This window comes from Sturnira hondurensis, unplaced genomic scaffold (genome assembly GCF_014824575.4).
Source record: "Sturnira hondurensis isolate 20B ecotype Veracruz unplaced genomic scaffold, ASM1482457v3 Scaffold0020489, whole genome shotgun sequence".
Lineage (NCBI taxonomy): Eukaryota > Metazoa > Chordata > Mammalia > Chiroptera > Phyllostomidae > Sturnira > Sturnira hondurensis.
In genome coordinates this window covers 5368845-5395018 of record NW_028093120.1, presented here as the reverse complement: position 1 = coordinate 5395018, position 26174 = coordinate 5368845, and the positions used below count along the sequence as shown (strand labels likewise).

The window sequence follows — 26174 nt, the reverse complement described above, 5'->3', positions numbered from 1 at the left end:
GAAATGTCAAAGGGAAGAAGCCATTGAAAAACCATAGAGCACACCTGTGATAAAACCCTCAGGGACTGTAGGAAGATTTTAAGGAATGTCCATTTAAATCTAAAAACATGGGGATTTTTTTTGTTGCAATAAGGTTTGGTAGCAAATGTAAATTGTGATGATTAACCACTTTTCCAAAGTTGCTTTATTATACTGTTGTTGGTTGGTAGATGTTGCCAGTGTAGTTTCAATGACAGTGGTAGTTCCAGAGGATGCTTGGTTTATCAGTCTCTTGCTGCAGTCTTATTGAGAATATGATGACTCTTCTACTTCTGTTGTAAGCAAAAACAAAAGCTATACCACCTCTTCCCCACATCAGTGGTAGGTGTAATTTGTGAACATGTAGTTGTCTTTGGAACTCTGACTCCTTTTGGTTAGATGGTGCTGTGTGATTGGCCCAGACCAGTGAGCTGTGAACTAAAATGACTTGTGCCATTTTTGGCTGAAGCATTTAATTACCAGTGTGAGACTCTACATCACTGTGTGTAAGATGTTTATTAAAAAATCCTTGTGTTCTTTTCTAGGTAAATATGAACACTTCTTGGTCAGTTATCACAAACCTTACATGAAAGGTAAATTAACCAACAATTCGAGGTAGTTAAACAGGCACATGTGTTTAATATAGTATTACAAAATGAGTTGAAGTTGTACATTCCATATATATTCCAATATCAAAGTGATATTGTCCATCCATCAAAGGTGATCTTTCTGAAATGGAAAATAGACATTTTAGGGTCTATTGTACAAACTAGAAAGAATAATTTTATATAATCAGTTTGTTTATTTAAAATCTTAAGCAGCCCAGATGCCGTCCTGATATTAATTTATTAAGTATTACAAAAATTCTAAAAACAGATGAGTTAAAGAAATCCTCTAGGAAAATGCCATATGAGGTGCTAAAATATGCAAGGTACCACATTTCTATAAAGCTTTCTATAAACTCAATATTGGGTTTATTGCATTTGAGTAATTATAATTCTGCAATGTAGATTAAGATCAAGGAAATAATGACTACATGGACTTTTACATTTGCTCAGTCTCACTGTTCATTTATGAATAATTTATAGATATTCCTGAGACTTATTTTCCTAAATATACCATGAAGTGAATTTGAAACTATTTCCAATGACACATTAGGGCAACACATTTATAAAGCCATTCTCTTAAAGGCTGGTACACTCTTGACAATACTATGGATTAAACTGTCAGTAGAAAACTTTCTTTAATATTTTGTTTTTCTGAACAAATATATTTATATTTCTAAAAATATAAATTTGCACTTATTTTTAATTCATGTAGATTTTCTTTCATAATTTTTCTTGATATCAACAACATGTTTTACAAGACATCTATTTGAGAATAGAGACAGGTTTCATAGTTATATAAATGAACAGAAATCGACAAACATATCTGGCATCATTAATTTCTCATATTAAGTGAGCAAATCAATAGTTCCCCGAGGACCTAAAAATGAATATTCACTATGTGCTTAACTTTTCAGGCAGTGGCTGAGATATCATAGAAAAAACCCGTCTTGGTGTTTTCTTGATGGCTGATGGCTTATACTTCAAGGAGTTTTGCTGTACAACTGTTAAGACATTTACTGTTATGCACTGTACCATTAGAGTTTAGCACAGACTGATGGATGACTGCTGTCACATGGTGACAGTGAACTTGGTACAATTCTGATGCCTCCATCTAACTCATTTGGAGAAATGAAGACAGTGGGCTCTTGAAAAAGCACTTAAATGAGCAGTCCTGGAGGTTGATAATTTGTAACAGATGTTCCTTATAATGGATGGATTACAGGGAGAGTGTCTGTAATGCAGACTATCTTGTTCAGTGGGGTTTGAACGATGATGCTTATTAGCTTGACTTAACATTCTGTGAACTGAGGTGTAACAAATTATGTGAGCTTTGATTTACTGATACATACAGATCAGGTGATAAAAAGTCTTTGAAAGGGTGATTAGGTATTTCAAGTGAAGTTTCCTAATAACAGATGTATTTCTTGAGTTGGCTCAAAAGAAATAATTATATGAACCAATAACCTCCTGAACAAAACATGTAATTCAAATAGACTTATTTTACGCCATAGTTTTTGCGATTAATAAACACTTAAGTTAACCAAATAAGAATACAGAGAAATGAGAAAGCTGACATTTTGATATAGATAATTAACTTGTGTGGTTTATAAAAATTCTATTTGCTTGTAATTTTGTATTTTTTACCTAGAATGTTGCAGAATCTAAGACATAATTCTAGAGGAACTTAAAAGCCATTTACACTATTGGTTTCATTTAAAAGTCAAAATATTTATTTTATAAGTACTTCCAAATTCTTTAGAGTCCTTGTTGGTGTTTTTAAAGGCTTTCTGGTCTTTAATTTTTTCCTGGCTTATTACCAGGTATGGCAAGTGTCAGGCAAACCTTCACAGAATGCATATTTTTGTGTCAAAATAGTGAATACTGTGATTTAAGTCAATTTAATAATACATGTTTGGTGCTCATTTTATGTGATATCAAGCTGATGATGACAGTGATGATTGCCACCAATTTGAAAGCAGCTCACTTAGTACTACGACCTCGCTATTGTAGCCTTATCTACGCATCTTTTCTCGAATGGAAATATGATTTGTGTATTTAACTTTTTTGACTCGGTCATTCTTTTGGTGAATTTGTGTAACTGGATTTGAAGCCCTTCAGTGTTATTTCACATACGGGAAATTCCCTTGCATACTAACATAGCTATCGCTCTTTGCTCAAGGACTGATGCCTCCTCACAGAATGTTTGGTGCATATAAATATATGTTAATATAAGCAATCCACTTCAGAAAGGTGTTGCAAGACTTCATTGGCTCAGTTAACTTAATATACTGAGATGGCCCTGATGGTGTTTTCATAGTTTATCCTGATGACAGTAAACTGGCCGAGAACACGGTGATGCCTATCGACATGCCAATTTGACCCCAAGGAGGAGAAGCAGCCAAAATTCTCCCACTAACTTTTAGAATATGTTATCAAATTGTATTTGTACAAGATGGACAAAAATCAGAATATTGTTGAATATTTCAGTCAATGAATAATTAGATAGGATCAATTTAGACCATTTTTCCTGCCCTTGCATACCATGAACAGGGATGCGACTCCTTAATCTGAAAGATTAGGGAAACAAAAATTCTCCCTCTACTTAAGAATATCAACAACAATAGCTACCATTTACTGAGGAGCAATTTTCCACTTGAAATTTCATTTCATTCTCCCATTCAACCTGTACATTAGACATTATTATCCCCAACTTAAAAATGAAGAATCCAAATGAGGCACTATGACTTGCCTACGGTTGTCCAGCTGGAGTCAGAGGGAGATTCAAACTCTGGCCTGGACTGCTGTTGCAATGCTGCACTGTGTGGGCTGGGTGAAACGGTCACTATCACCGACATTTTAACAACTTGAGTCATTTTCAAAGTGGACTTAAACTTCAACTAACATTTGCTGAGCACCAGCTACAAACTGGTTCCCATGCGAAGTGCTCTGGTTCCCCAAAGATCTTGCTTTTTCATATCTAGCACTAATACAGACCCTTCCCAATAATTCTAATTTCATTTTCTCAGTGTAATAAATAACCTTTCAGTAGTCAATTTTATCTCTCAGCTTTTCCATGCCTGCCTACTTTGAATCTTGTACAGGATATTTTCTGTTTTTAATAAACTTTTTTTAAAGCTAGGAACTATTTTTCCTATCCCCCTCACTTGTGCGGGAATCTCAGCAATAATCCACAAGTTTCCAAATGTGAAGTCTACCGATGCACTCAGTCAATAATGTAGGGTAGAGACCCATGTGCTCATGACTGCCAATTTTTACATATAATTGATCAAATTAGATTTTTCCTATACATATCAAGCAATAAGGTCTATACATTTTAGTTTAAAAAAATAAGACATTTGAATCCTCCATTTGAAAGTTTTTTTTTTTTTACAAAGAATAAGTCACTTTTTAAAATCTTGGCATTAACAGACATCATCTGTTCAGTATATTCCCTTCTCTTTTCACCTTGGTTGCTTCAACTCATTAGAGAGCTAATTGCCTTTGTAATTCCAAATTAAGAAGTACTTAGTGAAACGGAGACATTACCTTTGCCAGGTGTTTGGGAGGACAAATTCCAATCTGCAATGAAAGGCAGTACAGTTTTCTTTCAGTCAACTCTCGTCCTCTCTCTGTTCAATACTCCTGGCTTCTTGTGTTGTTCAATGAAGAATCATTCAGACACCAGGCTACGTGTTGTAGGGTGTTACACAAAAGTAAAAAATAATTAAGAATTCAGTATTTTGGAACGTGGGTTGAAATAAAACAAGATTTTGGGCTAGAGACTAAAGTGAACTTACCTATTTTCCATCATCTTCTTTGGAGTTGTGATCAATCATTGGGTTGGCATTCAGCAAAACTTTTGTTTAGAACTTGGGTTCTTGATGAATTAATTTGTGTTATCAAATAAGGGCCTTGTCATATGCATGTGCTCTACAAGTCTGTATTTTAGGCTTCATATCAAAACAGATTACTAAAAGACACACTAAAACAATCTAAGTAACAGTCACAGAAAGCAATGTATTCAGGTTTAAAACATGGTCAGGTTTTAGACAGGATTGGTGTTTGCTTTTGGCTGTGTCTGTGTAAAGTTTATGAAAAGGGAGAAAGAAGGGTGGTCTTTTCAAACAATTCAAACAAACAAATGAACAGACAAAGTGTATTTTCAATATTCTGCCTAAGCAATGTTCATAAATTTAAGGACATCCTTCTGAATATAAAAGACCATTTTGTTTTGTTTTGTAGTGTTTTGCTTTCATGATCCTTGGCATAATTCATCCAGAAGTAGGCGGCAAACAATGAATTCTCAAAGACTTGAAAGAAAAGTAAAAGGAAATGGAATGAAGGTTAATCACTTTTTAAAGCAATCAGGAGTTTTGTCCTTATCTCATAATTGTGGTAACTGGAAGAAAGTTTAATTGGGAGAATAAGAAGAGATCATTGGGGAAGAGATTTATTACTGTTGATGCTTAATATTACGGGTGGCATTTGGTCCACAGTGATTCCTTTCTATCAAAGCCTAGTATCTAAATAAGAAGCTCCACAAGATACCCTGAGAAAACAGTCATTAGATTTTGATACTTTATATAACTGGCATAACACAGGGGTCAGAAGAAGTCCAGACTTGTCAGTAAGGTTAGTGATCGCTTAGGTCATGGTGTAAGAATGTGATGATCAATAATGTTGAGTCTACTGGTTATGGGGCAAGGATTAGGTACTTTGAAGGATTAGAGAACATGAGACCTATCTTTACAGGCTGATGGAGGTAAAAAAGTGCTGTATTTGCAAGCTGATGTAGAGTACCTTCTGTCCTCTTGCTTGGCTTAGCAAATGACTACTTGTTCTTTAATCCAGCCCATATATCATCTCCTTGATAACAATTCTCTAACTCCTAGGCTGACCTTGTTTCTCTATTCCCTTGTTTCTTATAAGATTCTTCTCTCCTCTTTCTCCCTCCCTCCCTCCTTTCCTTCCTTCATTCCCTTTCCTTTCTTCTTCCTTTTCTTCCTTCTTCCCTTTCACAAATATCTATTAGTAGCTCTCAAGAACTGTAATGTGTCAGGAACTAAGTAGGTTCAGAGGACACAACGATGAATAAAACAGTCTGGCAGTTGATGGGAGGCAGTATATTAATTTAAAATGCTCACTTTGAAGTCCATCTTTCTGGGCTCCATTCACCATTCTTCCACTTACTAGGGTGACATTTGAGAAGTCTAAATCTCTGTAGGCCTTAGCTTCCTTATCTTCACATCGGAACTAACAATAGTCCTCCTCTTATATTGTTTTTGTACGATATGCTAAATGCACAAGGTCACATAATTCATATGGAGCCTTTAGCACAGTGCTTAGCATACAGAAAGAACTTAATAAGCATTTTTATTATTTTCAATGGAGCTTATGATCAGAAAGCAAAATGTGCTGCTCCTATGTCTGTAGCAGCACCCCTTGTATTATATTTTTAAAAGATGTGCTCATGTCAAGGACATGAATTGCATGGTTAGCTGGTTCTTTGCACAGTGCCTGCCACATAGATATGCTCTATAAATGTTTGCTAAATAAGTATTGAGTGGAATGAATGAAAAGTGAGCAAGGTTCAAGTTAAACAACCTGCCCAAAGTCACATTACTAGTAGGAGCTTGTGGGGATGTGAAACGGTTTGTCTAACTCCAAAGCCCATGCGTCCCTTAAGATACTGCACCACTGATTATACATTATTGCTTGCCTTCCTCCACCTACTGTAATTCATTATTATACCCATCATCCCACTAAATTCTCCCTTACTAAGGTCCTCAATTACTTTGAAATTGTTCAATCCAATGGTATATATTAGGTTCATATTTCATTTGTATTTGACACTATTGCCTACTTTCTCCTTCCTGAAATTCTTCTTTAAGTTTACCCTGATGACTTTATTACCTTAGCTTTCCTCCTGGTAGTTGCTTCCTAATCTCCTTTTATGTTCTTTTTTTAAAGGTCCTTGTATTTTCCTTGGGCTATATCATAAATGCCCATCCTTTATCCTTAGAAATAGTTTTCCTTAGGAAAAGCTTTTGAGTATTCCATTATGTTCTTCCTCCTCTTCAATGTTAGTGTTTCTGGAGGTTCCAGTCTGAGCCTTTCCCCATCTCATTCGTCCCACACTATCTCTGTAATTTCATTTCTGTCTGATAATGCTCAAATCTACACACATCTCAATTGCAGTGACCACAAATCTCTTTGCTTATTGGATCTTTCTCTTATTGGAGGGCCTTATCTTAAATACTGTTCCTTTACCCCCAAACTATTTTTCTCTTTAGCTTCCAGATTACATGAAAAGCATAATCATTCTTCACTAGGGTGACCATATAATTTATCATCTAAACCAGGAACATTTTCAGTGTGAAGGGGCCTCATTAGTAATTACTCTGGCATTCCAAGTCTAACCTGGAATGGCCTTGGTCTAACCAAAATGCATGGTCTCATTCCCAATGAATACACAATTAAGCATTACAACTGGTATTCATCTTGGCCTCCTATTTCTCATTTTTTATAGCCAGTTTGCTTCCAAGTTTTATAGATACTGTCTCCACCCTCCCTATTTTTTAAGAATGTACACTTATTTCCATCTCCATTATCATTGCCTTTTTTCAAACCCTTCTTATTTCTCATTAGGACTACTACTAAAGCCTCCCACTTGGTCTACTAGCAAGCCACGGGGTATCGCTCTTCATTAAAACACCCTCTTCAGTTTTAAGAATGAACTTCTTAAAGTGCTTATACAATCATGTCTTTTTCCTGCTTTCAGCCTTTGATGGATATCCATACTTTTTAGCATAAAAATTAAGCTCTTTTCCATGGCATTAGAAGGTACTTATTCCCCATCCTATCTCACCAATTCTTCCTCTAGCATATTAGAACAGTCCTCACCTACAGTAGGCAATCACTAAACAATGAATGAAATCAGCATTTAAAACATAACCACACACACCAAGAACTTATCTCTACAAGTTTACATAAGTGTGAAGTAGTAGTAAATGTCATTTTTACGTTAGGATGGATATATAAGAAAAACGGATTAAGTCTGTGGGAAAAAATACATAGTGAAATGTAATTTTCTTATAATTTGTGACTTGAAAATATGTATGACATAAAACCCAGCTGACTAGAGTTTTTCCCAAAATGTAAAAGTGAACTCAGAGTCTTGTTTCAAAATGGCAAAATGCTCCCGTCAAGAAACCCAGAATATCTAAGTCAGTTGACTGAAATAGTGGTACATATCAGAGAACATGGCTTCTAGCAGTTGTTGAGTAAAGAAAACACAAGAGAGTTCATCTCTGTCAATCAGTTGTCTGTATACAATGACAACTCATTTGTTTTTGATTAACGGGTCTATCATCTATCTATCATTTTCAATCATTTCAGCCAGGCAGGTCACTCGAGTCAACTGTCACTTCAATGAGCCAAATTAAATGTTGGTGCAGAGAATCCAGACATGAATATGATTGACAAAAAATGTTATTTTTTAGTCATTTGTTAAAAAATTTCACAGGTTAGCAAGCAACTATATGAAAAGCATAACAAAAAAAGAAAAGAAACTGCTGTTTACTGTCTAAAATAAATTTTGTATGTGTCAATCGATTAGTTAATCTAGAAGAAGTTTAAGCTAGAAAAGAAAGTGATTGGCATGTTATTTAAATAAATAATCTTATCTAATACTGGTGACACCAGTTATCTAAAATTTCTAAAATGATGCAAAGGATTCCACTAAGACATTGCAGAAATGAGATTTGATTTTCTTTAAGAGGGAGGATATTTTGTATCTCTATTTTAAGGTTTTTTACTATTGTAAAAATAAGTGTATTAATTAAAAACTTCAATTCCACTCTAAAACATAGATTCTTTATTTATTTGCTATTAATATTAGCTAAGATTAAAATTACACTGAAAAAAACTTGTCATTGTCCATTGATCCCTAAACACCAACATGCTTGCAAAAACAGCTTTACTTTTTGTGATTACTGACTTTTTCACTAGAGACTCTTGAGTTCAAGACATTACTTCACCGTATGAAGGTTGTGTGAACTCCTAGTATAATGTTACTGCATATTAGATCAAAGATGGGAAAGAAAATCTAAGCAAAATCTATCCCCCAAAAGATACTTGTATTAAATACCTGTGCATTTTAAAGCTTGGGAACTTTCTGAAGTGGCCAGATGCTAAAGATAGATGTTTATATTAATTTGGAATCTATGCGGTTCACAACGCTACTGCTATGAGAGATGTAAAGATGGAGAACATTAACACCACTTTCATTCTCGGATCAACACATATTAGAAATATGTTCAAGGATTTCACTAAGCTTGAGTTTCCCTTTATATTTGTTTTGGAAAGAAATAATACTTGCATTATTTGAGAACAAAAGACAGAAAATTTTAAACTTTCCTTTCTTGCTAGTGAAAATTACTGAAATTACAGCTTAGAATCTGGACAGTATTTAATCAAAGATTCTGAAATGTTTTCCATCATGGTATCTTTAGGTCATTTTCAGATATTTGAAAACAAAATAACACATAACATCTCACACCTAGCTAACGTGGAAAGTCTCTTTGCTGTTAGTTAGAATTAAATTATCTAGTTTGGTAACACCAACTACCTCCTGATAATAAAAGGTTTTGGTGAGAATTAAAATAGAGATGTGAATTATATTTACTTCAATATAATAAATCCTTTCAAAACATAAGCTCATGGAATTGAATAATAAAAATATATTTTGTGTAAAAAGCTGGCAAAACTTGTGAGGAGGCTCTGATAGGCTGATTTTAAAAATGAGAAAAGTGACTTAGACAATTTAGCTGTGATGGATCACCTCCTTTTGCCAAAGTCCATTTGTTCCCACATGTTAATGCATGCTTTAATAGCAGTGCAGGGCTGGCAAAGGGCCCACACCTTAGAAAGTGCCAGTACTTGGATCAGTGCTCTGCTATCCCTGTCTTGAGAACCTTACCAAGTTGTGAGGAAGGACTAAGCGTCTTCATTTTGCTCCAGATCTCACAAATTATGTATTATACCTGGTCCTGTAGCTATGCTTATGTTTTTTTCTTAGGGTTTCATTATTTTCCCTGAAAGACTTAAAGTTACCCAGGAACTTTCTTTTTTGCTGTTTCTCACCCCTTTTGCAAAGGCACCTCTCATACCAGTGGACTAGTGGATATAGGGCCACCAAGTGCTAAGCTCAGGGCTTGGTACAGAGCGGGTGCCCACGAACAGGTCAGTGAATAGGTGAATAGCCAAGTAACAAATACCTTTTGGTGTGTTTAATTGAGAAAACATGCAGGCTTGAAGTTTTAGTTCTGTCATGAAAAGTGACTTAGTGAATTGGGAGAGATTAAAGGTAAAATATTCAAGGAAAAAAATCTTTATTGGAAAGAATGAAACTGAATCAATGGAAAGTTCAAAACAGTAAGATTGAAAGGCAGGTTGAACCCCAGGTTGAATACAAAGTAATGGGTGGGAGGAGGAGCAAATGTTTAAAAGCAGTTGGATGTCTCTCAACAAAGTTAGACCATGAGATGAATTCTCTTTTCTCAAGTTCAATTTAATACAAGTCAGATTCATCTTAGACATTGTAGTTCAAGAGATGAAAATTGTCCAAGTTTAGGGGAAAAGAGGACATTCAGAAGGAACCAAGAAATTATTGTTACTTCTTTGACTCTCCCAAGAGTTCCCTGACCTACTGCTTTGCATTAAGAAACAGAGTAATAAGAATAAAAAAAACTTGTAAGATGAAGTAAAATATTTATTGTTTTCTTTGCCTTTGGGCAGAATTGACAGAACTCATGCTCTGGTTCCCAGTAACTTCAGCTTAGCTAAACACATTTATTATTTAAACCATGAGAGTTCCCTACCCTTATATTCACTTTGGGAAACACATTTCTAACATTAATTTTATAAAATAAAATAAAACGAACAAACTCTGCTTTCTTTGTCATCTTTTATAATGTGTTTGACCACTTCTCATATTGTTTGGGAATAACAGTTCTTCACAAATTTTGTGTCCTCCTCACTGAGGTTATATCTTAACGATCCATCTCCTTTACCCTGAGGAATATAATAGAGTTCTCTCTATAGTCTTGTCTTACTTTCTCTATTGTCGCTATATCACACTTGAGTAAGTGACTTAAATTGTGCACAGATGTTCAGGTGTGGCTTTAATTTCTTTTTATATTCCAGGATAATAATTTCTTTTAACATATTCATTACTTCTATTATGGTTCTCCAAATTATGCACAGTGCTGTTATAATGCTGGTTCACTGAATATTAAATATATGAGAGCAAGCAATTTTATGCTTCAGGTGATTATTTATGAGAAAATTCAATTTCTGGAGTGTGAGGGTGGAATAGAGGTGGTGAGTCATAGCACTGACATTCACAAGCAAAGTAAAGCAATAGTGGAAACAAGCACGCAGGGGAAAGATAGCATTGAAGGAGTGAATGGGAGAGGGAGGGAGCATTACTAGTCAGGAACACCCAGGTTCTGAATAGGCAATGGCGAGGTCTTAGGGCTCCATGGCTGAGCTTCAATCTATTGTGCTTGGGAGGCCGGGGAAAGGATTACAGGATTTGGTTAGATGCACACATTAGACATCTCTAATAGAAAGGGAGATGATAAAAGTAGCTTTGTCAATGTAGGAGAATATAAATTTTTGGCTCTCTAAATTTCCACTGGAATAGAATGGCAGGGTTACAGAAACATGTCCTGAGCCACCCAAGAATACTCCTCACTCTCAGCCTTGAGGAAAGTGGACTGGTCAGACAACCCAATGGTGGTATTCTGCAAGAAGACAGACGGCAGAGCTGTCCTCGTCGTTCCCGTTTTTATGTCACATATGCTTAAGTCAGAGTGCTTTAGGAGTTCTGCTGCTGGAATTTAGCCATTGTTGTTAGAAAAACTCCATGTCAAATGCCCAGGTTTGGTGCTGTGGGGCCTGTACTATTAGAACGCCTCAACTTTACAAACCAACGAATGAAGGAGTGGAAGAAAAAAAAGTCAGGGTAAAACTACTTTGAGTTTTACTTAACAAGCCAGCATTAAAAACAGTGGTAGTCAAGCATCCGAGTTCCTTCAATTACCGAGAGTTCTTAACTTTAAAGAATGGTAAAAATAAAAAGAACCAGAAAGCTTAGTTTAGTTTTTAAATCTGTCTAAGAGCAACGAAGCAGAAACGCAAGCTATTTTTTACTAGTTTTAGAAAAGTAATGCAAATATATAATAGAAAATTGGCAACTTGATCAAATTCACTTCAAATGAAAGTTTGAGCTGAATGTTACATGAATATTCAGACAATAGCAACCTGTTTGAGAATGCTCTTGAGTATAATTCCAAAATGTATGCATTTTATCATCTCCCAGGCATAAAGCCAAAGGCTAAAAGAGGAGAACACAAAAAAGCTGAACTTGAATTATGTTCTAAACCCTGTTGAGTTTAATTTTACTCACAAAGCAGAATGTTAGTTTGCCACTTAAATTTGCCCCTCACAGCTGTGTAAAAATACCTAGTTTCTCGTTATCAGCCTCTGAACTGTGTTATTCATTTGGAAAGCTCCAACTTTTGGAGCATCATTATGAATCACTAGGCAAGTGCTATACAATATATACAAATAACTTGAAACCGACGGCAGCATAAGAAAAAAGCAATTTTCTATAAAATTGACTGCAGTGTGGGGTTTGCAGTTCCATGAGACTTGTAACTTCAAAGGGCATAAAGGAAAAATTTTAGCTAAATGGAGTATGATAAGAGGATAAGCCTTTAAAAATGATGCTTTATAATAGGGAACACAGATACACATCCTTGCTATTAATTTGTCCAAAAGTTCAAACAACCTTCTGAACAGAAATAAGCACACAGAAAATGAACAAGCTGCCACTCGCCCAGACACACACGTGCTTCAAACAACAGTTTACTTGCACCAATGATGGACGCACTACCCAAAATAATGAGCCTAAGATGACACACACAACTAAAACAAAGAGATGTTGGAACTTATTATGTGCCTTATATTTTCTGCTCAAGATTTTTATAATATTGATAAATTCTTAAAAAATTATAATTGTCAGAGACTCCAAAGAAATAGAGATAAGATAATCTAAAATACAAATTTCTGCTATAGAATGTGAAATTTTTGTTTGCAGAAATTGTGCAAGGCATCTTAGCATGCAATACTCATACCACACAAAATGTTAGTGTTTAAGGTCAAAAAGGGAGAGGCACTAGGAGGGATTCTGGTATGTTCTAGTTTTTGTCTTGAATGGTAGATTTATGGTTTATTTATTGTAATTTTCCTTTGAGTTGTACACTTATACACTTATACTTTGTAAATTTTTCTGTAGGTACTTTGTGCAGTATCTTAATAAAAAGCTAAAAGAAAAAAAGAAGAAGAAAGGGAGGAAAAGAAAGAAAAAGAGAAGAAATAAAGGAAGACAGAAAGGCAGGAAGGAAGAAAAAGAAAGAAAGAAAGAAAAAGAAAGAAAGAAAGAAAGAAAGAAAGAAAGAAAGAAAGGAAGGAAGGAAGGAAGGAAGGAAGGAAGGAAGGAAGGAAGGAAGGAAGGAAGGAAGGAAGGAAGAAAGAAAGAAAGAAAGAAAGAAGAGGGAAAGAAAAAGAAAGAGAGAGAGAAAGCAAGCAAGCAAGAAAGCAAAAAAGCAAAAAAGCCAAAAAGCAAGCAAGCAAGCAAGAGAAGGAAAGAAAATGCATGCTAGGAACAGCATTTCCCATACTGAGAAATAATGTGCTAAAAGAAATTGGTGCTGTTGTTATTTACTTAATCCAAATAATATGTAGCTTTATAGGGTAATACAATCTGACAGCCTGGTTCATAGTTAGAAACCACTTAACTGTCATTTCTGCACAGAAAGACTCTGTTGACACTTTCATACTTCTGAAAAAAAGCCCTGTTATTTAACAGATGTAAATGGCGCCAAATTAGGCATGCTGTTTTCATGTTTTTTGGAAGCAGAATTTAGAAGTTGGTGGAGAAAAAACATGCCTGAGGGCTCTACTAGCTTTGCATTTGAAAAACACACATACACACAAATAAATTTCATCTCTGTAGTTCAAAAATCTTTGTTGCTCAACTGTTTAAAATTTCTGTTTGGCATTAAGTTGAATAAACACCCAGTAACCACTTTTTACTAAAGGTGTTTTGGATCTTGAAGTTGGATCTGTTGGTTTTGTCTGTTCCTAAGGAGCAGTTTTCCATGTAATATTTTCAAAGGCAAAAGTTAAGCAAAAATGACATATATTGTAAATTGAAAGTAAAATGCACTGTACTGATGTGCTCAAAGTCCATGCATTTAAATTCCTTTGTATGATAATTTATGGTGATCATGTCTTCAGACTGCACTATTAGCATACTCACCCCTAACAAGAAGTTCTGCCTCATCTGACACACTGTCTGCTGTGGTCTGTACCCTGCAGCCATATCTCCCAGCATGCATCAGAAGGATGTTCCTGATCATTAAATCTGCAGAGGATGCTTGCTGAAAGAGGGATGAAGTGCCAGTTTAAAATGTTGCAAATCTGCCTAGTTCAAGGTGGTTTAAGGGGAACTTTTCATATTCAGTCAAAGGGCCCTTTTTTGGGCATTACAGTTTATAGGACAACAATTCAGAAATCAAACATGCCCTGTTTTAAGGAACACACGGAAGTTAGGTTTCAACAATTGCCGATAAAGGGTTTGAACATTTAATATTTCATATAATAATTTAGCAGCTACAATATCTAGTAAATATTTAAATATGCACACAATTTCATATCTTCAAAAATAGGAAAAATAATTAGTGAGCTATAAAATTATTGATTTGCTCTTCAGATACAGGCCTATTTTTGTGGGAAGAAAATAGTATTGAAAGGAATAGCAACGTGTGAAAATTAATTATCAGAAGATAGCAGTCAAAGGATCCTATTGTGTGGCTTTATTGAATGATTCCCTGTGTGACCACACCATGGGCAACAGCACAAGACTGTGCTTCGGTGAAAGGCCACTGATCCCAAAGCCATGCGTCTTCATGAACAAAGATTTATTTCTCCCATAATGACCACCATCAGCCTAAGGGTCTCTTAATCAATGCAGTTACAAAACACAAAGAGGGCTCAAAACACCTGATTCTTGTGGGGAGCAAGCTGATTAGAACATAGTTAAAGAACAAATGCAGTCAAAGGGATCTGTAAGTACTGGGGAGGGTATCTTTTAGATGTATCTGTTCATGGGATCAGTGATGATCCTACCTACCTACACTCTGGAACAATGGGTAGAAACTTCTCATTACTTGGTATTGTCTCTCCTTTTTTGTGAATATGCAAAGATCTGGATTTACAATCACTCACTCATGAGGGTTTTCTTTTTTTTCAGATAATGATAGCAAAACTCTAATATGCTTTTCAGTTTCCACATTGCAATCAAAAACAATTGAGTGGGATGGGAGTAGATGCATGCAGCTTGAAATGACAAATTCAAAGAGCTCACTTCTCTCCAATAATAGCTGAACACATGAAAGAATGGTTAAAGCAACTTGTAGAGCAGTACCCCAGGTTAGAGATCATTAATTTTTGATAAAATGGTTGAATTACCTTGAGAAAATAATATGGTTATTCTTAGAGGGAAGTATTGTGCTGACTATTTAAGAGATTAGTTGTTGATAGTTATTTTAAAATAGACCAATGAGTTACATGGAAATCGTGAAAATGAGAGGAATTTCTAGAAATTCTGTTTCTACCCCTTATCATTCATTCCTTAGTATATAAATGAGTTACTTCACTGTAGATATGTTTTAGACCATTTTTTGTGGTACTTTTTTATGGTATTACTTTTTCCATTCCTAATAGTCTTATGATAAGAACTTCTAAGGTTATTGAAGTTTCGCTCATGAAATAATTGTTAAAACATGATCTGGTTTAGTCATTTACAAGATAATGCTTCACGGTAAGAATGCATTAAAATATCATAACAATTATTTCAAGAAATGTGATATTTGTTCAGTAAATGTCCTGCACTGCTAACTTCTTTAAAATAAATTGCTACTCTTAACTTTCATTTTCTCATCTCTACTTATTTTGCATCACTTCTTTCAAGTCTGAAAAGAGAATTTATACTTTAATACCTTTTGATTTAATATGAAGAAAGAAAAGCAAACTATAAACATTATAAACCATAATTCAGTTTCAAATCAACTTAATTTAATAAGGTATAAATGAGCCTCAACACATTTACCACTTTATGTATATGGGACCATCTTGGGTGTGAAAATATCACTTCTCCCCGGATTTCTAAGAAACTGTCCAAATGATGTACAGTTAAATTAATCAGAAATCAGTGTGCACATTACAGGCTCAGAATGGGTTCCATGTTTAGTGTAACAGACAAAGAGAGGCCTAGAAAGTCAGAGAAAACTTTGTCGTTGCCCAAAATGTGCTCCTGGATGACTGGGATTGGTGTTTTTTGCTTGTTTTGTTGCTGTTGTTGTTTTACTTGCTTGTTTGTTTTTTTCAAAATCACAAACTGCTGGTAGTTTAATAGCAGAGAAAGTAATGATTATAAGTCATTATTCAGGTTCACATTTTTGAAAAACAGTTTGTAAAATCATATTCCTGTGGTTGAATAATTTTAATAATTTAATTTCCAGATCCCTTTCTTCCACAACATTATTTTATTTTTGTCATGGACGAGAGTCCCTAAACCCGTTCTTTATGTTGAATTATATTGAAAGAAAATCTTAATGAGATTAAGAAGAGACTTCATTAAAAATAGCATCAAAGTCTAAGGAGTTCAGGAGGGTGAGGTACATATTATTGTTCCATGCTGTCCTTTACTCGGCTCCCGCATTAATAGTGTGTAATGCTGTATAGAACAGCTGAAGCTCTATCACAATGTACCAGGAGTAAAATGTCTACAGCCTATTGCATATCTATCAATACGGAGGCTATCTGAGGAATTGACATCATCTCATTTTGGGCCTGTCCCTTCTCTTTTGGATTATACCTGCATTATATTTTTATAATTTTAAATAGGGAAGATTAAAAGTAAAATGAGTGAATTGTGAACACTAAACCTAAATTACCCTTTCAGTAGATTTACTGATCTTTCAAGAGAAGTAATGAGAGGAATTCATGTGGGAGCCCATTACACTTAATCTCAGCCCACAGTACACAGTTCCTGAGAGAACCTTCGCAATTTAGTGCACTTTTAATGAAACGGTTACTTACAGCAGATTCTTGGTTCCTTAAGCTTAAACCTCATTTTCACTTTTTCTCTCTCAGGAGTTTCTCCTCTCTCTTTTCTTGTTTTTTTTTTTTTTATATCCTTGTCTCTTCTTGGCTGCTTTCTTTGGATTTATGAACAAATTGTGTTACATGTGGTTTCAAATAAACCTCCCTACAACCAGTGATTCCCACAATGCTTCCAGCGTTGTGCATTTAGCACAGTGCACGCCACATAATGAGAGTTCAGTAAATATTTGTTGAATGGATCAATATGCGAAGCAGTTCAAGAAGGAGGGTGTGTGTTCACTCCTTGTGAGACCAGCAACATGGCTATGTCATTTACATCTTGGCCACATACATAGTCTCATCAGAACAGTTGCTAGATTTTGAAACTTTTCTTTATGACTTTGAAATAATACAGGGAATGTTGTCATTTCACAAGCCCAGTTCTTTTATTGACTTTTACTTTGACTAAGTGTCCTGCTCACCCAGCATAATACTGCCAGTTAAGACTTCCTAAAAGTAGAAAAGGCATTTACCTTTTCTATGTAAAGTGTCTGCTGGCTCTTGCCCTGAGATAGAGTCCAATGTCCTTATTTCAACAGAGAAGGCCCCTGAGAGCACGATTTCACCTCCCGGAACTGAATCCTGGGCCTCCACAACACTAATCTCACGCTTCCCTGTACGTGGCGATCCTTCCCGAAACCCAGCCTGCTGCTCTACTGTGGGCGCTCTTTCTCCTTCCCCTTAGGCACAACTCAAAAAGCTTCTCCTTGGTAAAGCCTTTCTGGACACTCCCCAGGTTTCCTTAGTTCTGACATTGTTTAGTTACGCTTCGATAGCACTTTACTCTTGTCTCAGAACTAGCACTTGGCATTCTTGAAAGTCTCCCCCAAGTCCACTTAGAAATCTACTGTGGGCACTCCTGGAGCTGAGCTAGGTAGTAAAACAGCAGATGATTCCTGGGTGAGCGAATGGGTGCACAAAGGCTTCCTTCCTTTCTTCTTTGTGCCACTTATTACATTTTGAAGTTGGGAAAATGACTCTATCGCTCAGAGTTTCTGTCACAGCTTCATTGTGATAATGCAAGTAAAGCTTATAGCAGTGTGTCTGGCCCATAGTGTCTGATAAATGTCATCTGTTAAAGGGCACTGTAATTGTACTCTTAGCCAAGAGGGATATTTCTATAAGTGGTATTCACTCCTTTGACAACTGGATATCAACTTTTTCCACAGCTCTAGTGAGTTTTCTAAGAACCTAGTTTTCCTTTACATACACGTATCCCCCCTCTCTCTCTCGGAGAAAACCCCTGCACTCAGAATGAGAACACCTAATTTCTGGCTTTAGTTTAGCACCTTCCAAGCTACAAAGGGAAAACCATTTTCTTTCTTTTTGGATAATAACAGCTGCACTATTTTTCTTAGGAATTGAGGAAAATTAAGTGAAACAACGTACCCTTGTGAACTGTTGGAAAATGCTTCAAAAGTATAAATTATTCTTAAAGTATTTTTTTTCACCAAGATGTAGTGAGCGCTCTGAGAATACTTTGGGAATGTGTCTCTGGAACAACAAAGTAAATTGAAAATGGTGGATTCATGTGGAGACTCAGTCAGAAGCATGGATAATGGCAGTTTCCAGGCCCACATTTTGGGTTTGCTTAACTTTCTCAAGCAGCTCGCATAGGGCACATCCCACGTCCCCAACCCCAACAGACATATAAACCATTCTTCTATATAAAGCAAAGTAATATGGTATATAAATTTTATGAGAAGCAATTTAAAAATCTTTTCTAATATGAAAAGCTGGGTATTAGTTATGAGGTATGTATTATTAGATATGATTTGTGTTGACACAAAATCTTGTGTATTTAAAATATTTTCCTGGTAACAGTATGTCTTTTCCCCAGAGGACACTTTGTTTACAGTGTCCTACAATATGGGAATAATATCCATATATACATTCTGTTTCTTTTTATAACTTTCTTAGGCTTTTATGTAATGGGGTTTACATTTGTGATGACCTGTGTTCTAATGTTTTGTAAAGAAAGTAGCTGATATTAACAGGGATGCTTAAATAATTGAGCATATCTTCAGAAATAGAAATACTGACTGCTGCCAGTGAAGAAGATGCTAGACAAAATACTGGAAGACTTGACTTTGCTATGAGTGAAGAAAATACTATACAAGATATTATCTGACAAAACCAGTTATGTCTACTTTGGTGAAATATTAAAAATGTTCAACAGTGGGGAGGAGTAGTGGGGGGAAATGGAGACAACTGTACTTGAACAACAATAAGAAGAGTTAAAAGAAATAAAAGGTAATTATTGTATCTCAAATATTGGGAAAATGATGTTATCAAAATACACTAAATAATAGAGACTTAATGTTGATTAACAATTTTTTAAAAAATATTTGTTAGAGTACAGACAATTTTTCTGGCCAATAAAATGTGAGTGGAAATAAAAAAAATGTTCAACAATGCACTGAAGACTAAAAATGGGTACAAATTATTATAACATCCCACTACTAGGACCTTGGAATTTACTTTCTAATATGTGTGCTAATAATGTGTTTTGAAGTACGAAGAAAAATGTAGAAAGAGTATTACTTGATGACATAGATTAGAGAGGAAAAATGAGTTGATGACTCTGAGAATTCAGGGTGGCTGTACATCCAAACTGGATCATTGAACATTATAAGCACAAAGTTATGAATAGAAATCATTCATGATATCAGTCCACCATCTTGGTCATAATAAAAATTAGGCACTAAAAAGTAGTTCAAAGAAAGCATATACAGGACCAATTATAATTAAATTTTAGTGTGATAAATTTATAAATACAAATATTAAATTATACTTACTTCCTAGATGGAAAAAAATTGGATATATGAAGAACACTGAATGAATGGCAACATGCCATGTATATCACATTAGTGTTTTCCTTTCCCAAGCATACACACAGGACTAGAAAGGATATTTAATGTGTCAGTCAGCAGATGGCAGAGTTAGGTGGCATGTTTGTGCCCTGATTCTTGAAAGATGTCTCATGTATAATCATATGTACATTGGCTCTCTCTTCCCTAATGGAGAGGCACATGGACATTCCTTTATCTAAGACTCACATAGGTGACCAAGGTGGAAGGGCTCTGCTATAGAATGAAAGTTCGTGTCCCTCCAAAACTCATAGACTGAAGCCTGACCCCTAGTGTAATGGTGTAATACTCGTAGGGATGTGCTGGGAGGTAATTAGAGCCCTAGAGACTTTTGCAAAAGTTTCAGGGTACACAGAGGCCAGCCACAACCTGGCTGGGGCCTGCAGACCTTTGTGGTGGGCAGGTTTTCAGGGAGTCATCAGGGAGGAGCTTTTGGAATCAATTAGGCTAATGAAGATTCAGATTTGGCTGTGTAGGGGGAGGTCTCAACACAGGAGGAAGAATGGTGTGTGTTGGCCACGTGGGAGGGTTGCTCAACACAGGGACAATGGCAGCTGTCCTCCTTGCCCTCACCCTGTAGCCACACAACTCAGCTTCTCCCTGTGTGACTCTGGTGCTCCCTGAGCTGCTGTCCCTTCACTGGAGTGGTGAGTGCCAAGGTGAGCGCCTATGAGTGAGATTTTGTGCACTGGCCCTTTAAGAAGACATCTGGGTTTCCAGTAGCCTTCTGTTTCACTTGGAAGGATGGAATCTCCACTGATTTTGATAGCCAGATGTTATTTGTGCTCTTATTCCCCACATTGGCTGTGACTTGAGGAGCCTGGTGTTGAGCTGAGACTGCTCACTCCGCGGGGGACACTTGCAGCTGAGAGAGACCCCTTATTCTCAATTGCAACAGGTGGGTGTGAGGCCACCCCAGTTCACCCCCTTTCAGTTTCAGCATGGCTTTTTCTTTATACCCTTAGTTATTAGACTTATTTCAATTAGTCTTTAGATGGTTATCAAGGGTGATTTTTCTATAATTTGGTTGTAATTTTGATGTCATGGGAGGAGGTAGGTGCAGAATTTCCCTACTCTGCCATCTTGACTGGAACTTCAAGAAGCTTGAGAAACAGTGAGAAAACTGCTGTTGGAGACTCAAGAAAAGGTGACCTTTTCTGTAGTGTAGGAAGGTCTGACTACACTGCTGCCTGAGATGATGTAAACAACACATTATCCACAGTGAATAAATTAAATTTGCCTAAGGATATTTTCAGCAAGAAAATTGAAAGTGCCAATGGGTTTCTTTTAGCTGTGTGTAAGAATAAATACAGAGAGATGAGCTGAAAACAGAGAATCACTCATATGTCTAGCAGAATGCAAAGAGAATCTAAAGCCAGAACTCTGGATTTAAAAACAAAAATACTTCTTATCTCCATCTCACCAAGTGGTCAAGGTCAAGTAACCTAAGAAATGGCCTCAGAAAACATCAAATCCAGGCTGCTACCAAATAAAGTATGTCCCCAGAGTAAAGATCCCAAGTGCATAGCCACTTACAGCGAAGTGTAAAAACAAACCTCTTTTGCAATAGAATTTCAATGTAGGCATTGAATTGTAGAATGTAGGCATTTTCCTACAGCAACCAGGCCCTCAGTCCAAGATGGGGAAAACCCAGAGAAACTGTTCCTGAAGGCTGAAAAAAACATTGAGGAGATTGTAATTGGAAGCTGGAAAAAAAGATACCAGACTGACGAACTGGCAAAAAAAAAAGTAACACTCTTGTCTGTGGCAAGGTGGAAGATAGAAAAGGTTCCTACTGAACTCGTGAATGTGATTAAGGAGATATATAGAGATAATGAAAGTGCTGAGTACTGACTTTTAGTTGTTTGTGATATTATATGAGAAGAGTGACCTGAGATTTTTTTAAAAAAAAGGACCATCATTTTTAGAAAGAATTTGGAGGAAATCTTCCAACTCAGAACTTGCTGGGTTGAAAAATAAATATTTCTCATTTCATCTTCTTGAGCTGAAACAAACAACTGAAAAAATAAATAAATAAAACAACTGAAAAAATCATTTGTATCCCTTGGATAAATATCACCTAAACGCATTTTTAACTAGAATTTAATCTTGTGAGTGACAACCATATTTGCACTTCTTTCTTATAAAGATGATAGTCGGTTCACTACTATTTAAAAAGAGACAACAGGTCCCAAAGGGAGTCCCTTGTGCTAAGCCAAAATCATCAAACTTAGACTTAACACTTGTACCAGTCACGGATTCAGCTTCCCCCAAGACTGTAATCTTCCTGGACAGCACTCGTGAGCTAATTTGCCTCATAGCCCGCTTCCATCCCTGCTAGGCAGGCTATCTAACACAGAAACAATCCACTCTTTCCTTCCTTTTGTCTATAAAAGTCTTCCATTTTGTACAGCTCTTCAGAGCTTCTTTCTTTTGGGGGGGGATGGATGCTCCCCAATTCAAAAATCATTCAATAAGCCAATAAGATCTTTAATTTTTTTCTAGTTCAATTTTTGTTGTTTAACTCTGCTACACCCAGTGGCTAGCACAGGGTCTGTCATGTAGAGGCCTCTTCACATATATGAAAGAATATGGTTTGCCATGAAATAAGCATGTTAAGAGACACTTGAAAAGAAAAATAACCAAGAAGGTAAAGACACTTTTATACCTAATCTTTTTGCAAAAATATATTATTTCAAATGGAATATTTAATTGTGTATAAATTTCTAAATATAAATTTGACAAAAATATTTGGCTATTTGAAGGTTTTTTCTCAAAATTCAAAAATTTTAGGTAGTTACATTCCACTTGCAATGTTAGTAAACATTTTAACAAGTGGAATCTTCAACAAGGAGCTGCACTATTTCAATCAAGTGCTTCAAGACCAAATACCAAATTTTTTTTGCCAAGCCTAATTGATAGTTACTAATACTTAGAAACAAGTTCCTGAATAAAGAAGGAAATTTGGGTCATCCCATTCATATAAGCACTGTTATTCAGTCATGAAGAGTCTCTTCAACATCAAAACACTAAGAATTTAGGGAATTCAAACATGTCAATGTCAGAAAAGACTGTTCAAAATACTGCTTAGGTTGTAGGCTATAACAGAAATCCTCCAATGAAGATTCAAACAGAAGTTCAAACAGAAGGTCAAGTTGAATAATGTGTCAATCAAAAGGCAACTATGAAAAGTTCAAGGTCAAGAACTCTCAGTCAAATTCAGCTTACATTTTGAAAGTGAGTCAAGACACTTTGCTACAGAAAACTCATTAATAACAAGGCTTTGTAACTCAATGAAAAAAACAATTACTATATTTTTTGGATTATAAGATGCATGTTCCTCCCAAATTTGGGGGGAAATGGGGGTGCATCTTATAGTCTGAATATAGCTTTACACTTATATTGGTGAAATATTATGTTATTAAATATTTTACTACATTTTTTGCTTCAAAAATTTTTTTCCTATTTTTCTCCTCTAAAACTTAGGTGTGTCTTACAGTCCAAAAAATATGGTATTTATAAAAATCAGAATTTACTCAGCCTGAGATTGAAAAATCATCTCTGAAGCCATATTCTACTACCCCTCCTCATTCTGTAATACAGCTCTGATATTTTAAAAACATATTTACAAGACTCAACAAAGCAGTGCATCTTTGAATTGACACTGACACCAAGAAATGCCTTAGTCGTGGAAGGGGAATCTGGTAACACACCATGGCATCTACTACAATGACCTATGGTGTCCTCATTTGGAACTGACACAATTAGTTATATCCTTCCTAATTTAATAAATTTGAATAGGCAAATATATATTTTCCTAAGATTTCATATTGGTAGGGTTTAAAGTTTTCATTGTTTTGAATTTTTTGTGTGTTTGGTTACACAAAATACGGGATGCTAATTTCTCACCCAGAAAAAAAGAACATTGTTCCATTTACAAGATATTTATTGCTTTTAAAGAGGAAATCCTTGTTCAGCTTTAGAGGAACATTTTATCATTGGTAAAGATATTATACATACAAATATATCCTCATGCATAGTCAAGAATTCTGATTTGAGATTATTTTTCCAGTTTGGAATTTCTTCTGCATTAAAATTTTTTCCAATTCTAAGGACATCATGAGACTTTGGAATATCTTCCATGAATGAAGCAGTTATGCAATACTAACAGAGAAGAATGTGATTTGGGAGCTATGAATGCTTTCTCCTTAAAAAATGGTCAGTGTTCACTAAGAAATATTAAAATAACTTCACTATTATTGGACACCGTATTTGGAGGGTTTCCTGGGATTCAGCCTTTGAACATAACATTTATAATCATAGAAATTTCGAATTAGATAGGGTCATTAGGAGTCATCTACCCTACACTCTACTTTGCAGATGAGAGCTGAGATAAAATGAATCGAAGAAAGTCATGCCGGTTAGGGCCAAAGCTGTGCCCACATGGAAAACTCTTGACACTTCCTCCCCATCCAATCACCTAATCTTTTACTATATAATGATGCTACCTAGTAATATTATATCATTTCCTGAAAAAAAAATTGGCAACATCTATTTGGATTACAAGTAGCTTTTTTATTCTTTTACCCTGAAACCCACTTTTGGGAATTGATCTCATAGAAGTAAAGTTGTTGATACACATGGATGCAGATATTTAGAGCTGTTTTCCATAGCACTTTTCATAAATCTCTCAAAGCAGAAAACAAAGCTCATATGTTTAATAAGGTAATGGTTAAATAGAGGTATAGTTATACTGTGGACTATACATCCATTGAGAAGAATGAATTAGAGATATATCAGGTGACATAAAATAATTTTCAGGATTATTGAATGAGAATAATGAGATGCAGAAAAAGTATGCAAAATATGTTCAATATTTTAAAAATAATGACAAAAATATTCCTGTACATATATAAATCTGCCCAGGATTACAAAATAGCAGAGAAAATACAGAAGGACATACATTAGGATCTTAAAATGCTTAAAAGTGGGAGAAAGGCATCCTCGTAAAAGTAGCATGGGTGATAGTATGCACTTCTGTAATGCGTCTATGTGTGCTCGAAGAGATGCATGACAATACAATTACAAAGCTAATGGCGATTATATCTAGGTAAAGTGATTCCAAGGGATTTTCACTCTCTTTCTAGTTTTCGTATGTTCAAATGATCTACAATAAGCTTTTATTAGTTATGTCAATAGAAAAAAATCTACCTACATTATTGTGAGAAAATAAAAAGCTGACTGATTTAGAGCTCATAAATATGGCTACCACCTAAGAAACACAAAGGTAAGTGTTTATCATCAACTGCACATATGATACACTAATCAGCTTGTGTAGCTAAACAAACCTATGGATCCACTTGGGTATGGAATATTCAGTATATTTCATGTTTATTTCAGGTATATCTAGAATCTCTTTTTATCAGTTCATTGATACATATATGTGCTTTTCTTCCTATCAAAATAAACCTAAAGCACAGAAACCACTAGAACCAATTTTTGGAAGAGACATTTAACATTGATTAATTTAGATTGATAGATAAAGTAGAAAATATAACGGTCTTCAGAATGTGCTATTTTTCTGAAATCAATTAATTTATTCATTTCTAAGTAAATAATTAATGTTTCTCTGTTAATATGTTTTATAACTATTTCCAATTTTCTATTAATAAGTAAAATGATTAAAATGCCCCAATATTTTGAAAAAAGGACACAAATTTTTATAAAGTGGAACAATGACTTTGTATAACCAGATCAAGGGCTTTGACTATTTTCACTTAATTCAATAAAATAGGGTCAATTCAGATAGTGATTAGTTAATGTAGTCAAAGCAGTTGACATAGCTTGTGTTGCCAGGACTGCCCATGTTGAGTTTTAGTGTTATGCAAATGTTTATTTTTCCAAATGCTCACTCTATTCCATAATTTAGCTTTAGTTTAGTCTTAAAATTGATATTATAACTGAAGTGAAGGACCAGTTGACACTGATAATTACTTAAATTGTGTGGTGGGGTTGTTGCGATAATGGCCCCAAAGATTTTCATGCCTTCTGGGACCCGCTTTTGGTTTACCCCCTCCCACACTCACTGCACCACTCTAAGTGATGGCATCAGTCACCCAGACATTAGCCAACATGGAGCAAACATATGCTTCCAAAATGGGGTGTGCACTGGGGAGTGCTATTTTGGAAACCTGTACAAACCATGTGGCCTATCTGGGACTAGCCTGCTGTGGGATGAGAGATGGCTTAGAGCAGAGCAACACCATCTCAGCTGCCACCTTCCAAACAACTGACCTGCAGATGCATGAATGAGTCCAACATAGACCAGTGGAAAAACAACCACGCCTAACTCAAATTACTGACCCATAGAATTGGGTCAGAA

The 26174-nt window shown here is 35.6% G+C and overlaps 1 protein-coding gene across 1 annotated transcript in view; it reads right to left on the bottom strand.

The window, feature by feature from the left end:
• LOC118975716 (contactin-5) overlaps nt 1–26174 on the bottom strand; it is a 252885-nt gene that overhangs the window by 89169 nt on the left and 137542 nt on the right. The window contains exon 4 of the mRNA XM_037029796.1: nt 14017–14137. Within this exon, the coding sequence (XP_036885691.1) occupies nt 14017–14137 (121 nt within the window). The remainder of the gene's footprint in view (nt 1–14016; nt 14138–26174) is intronic.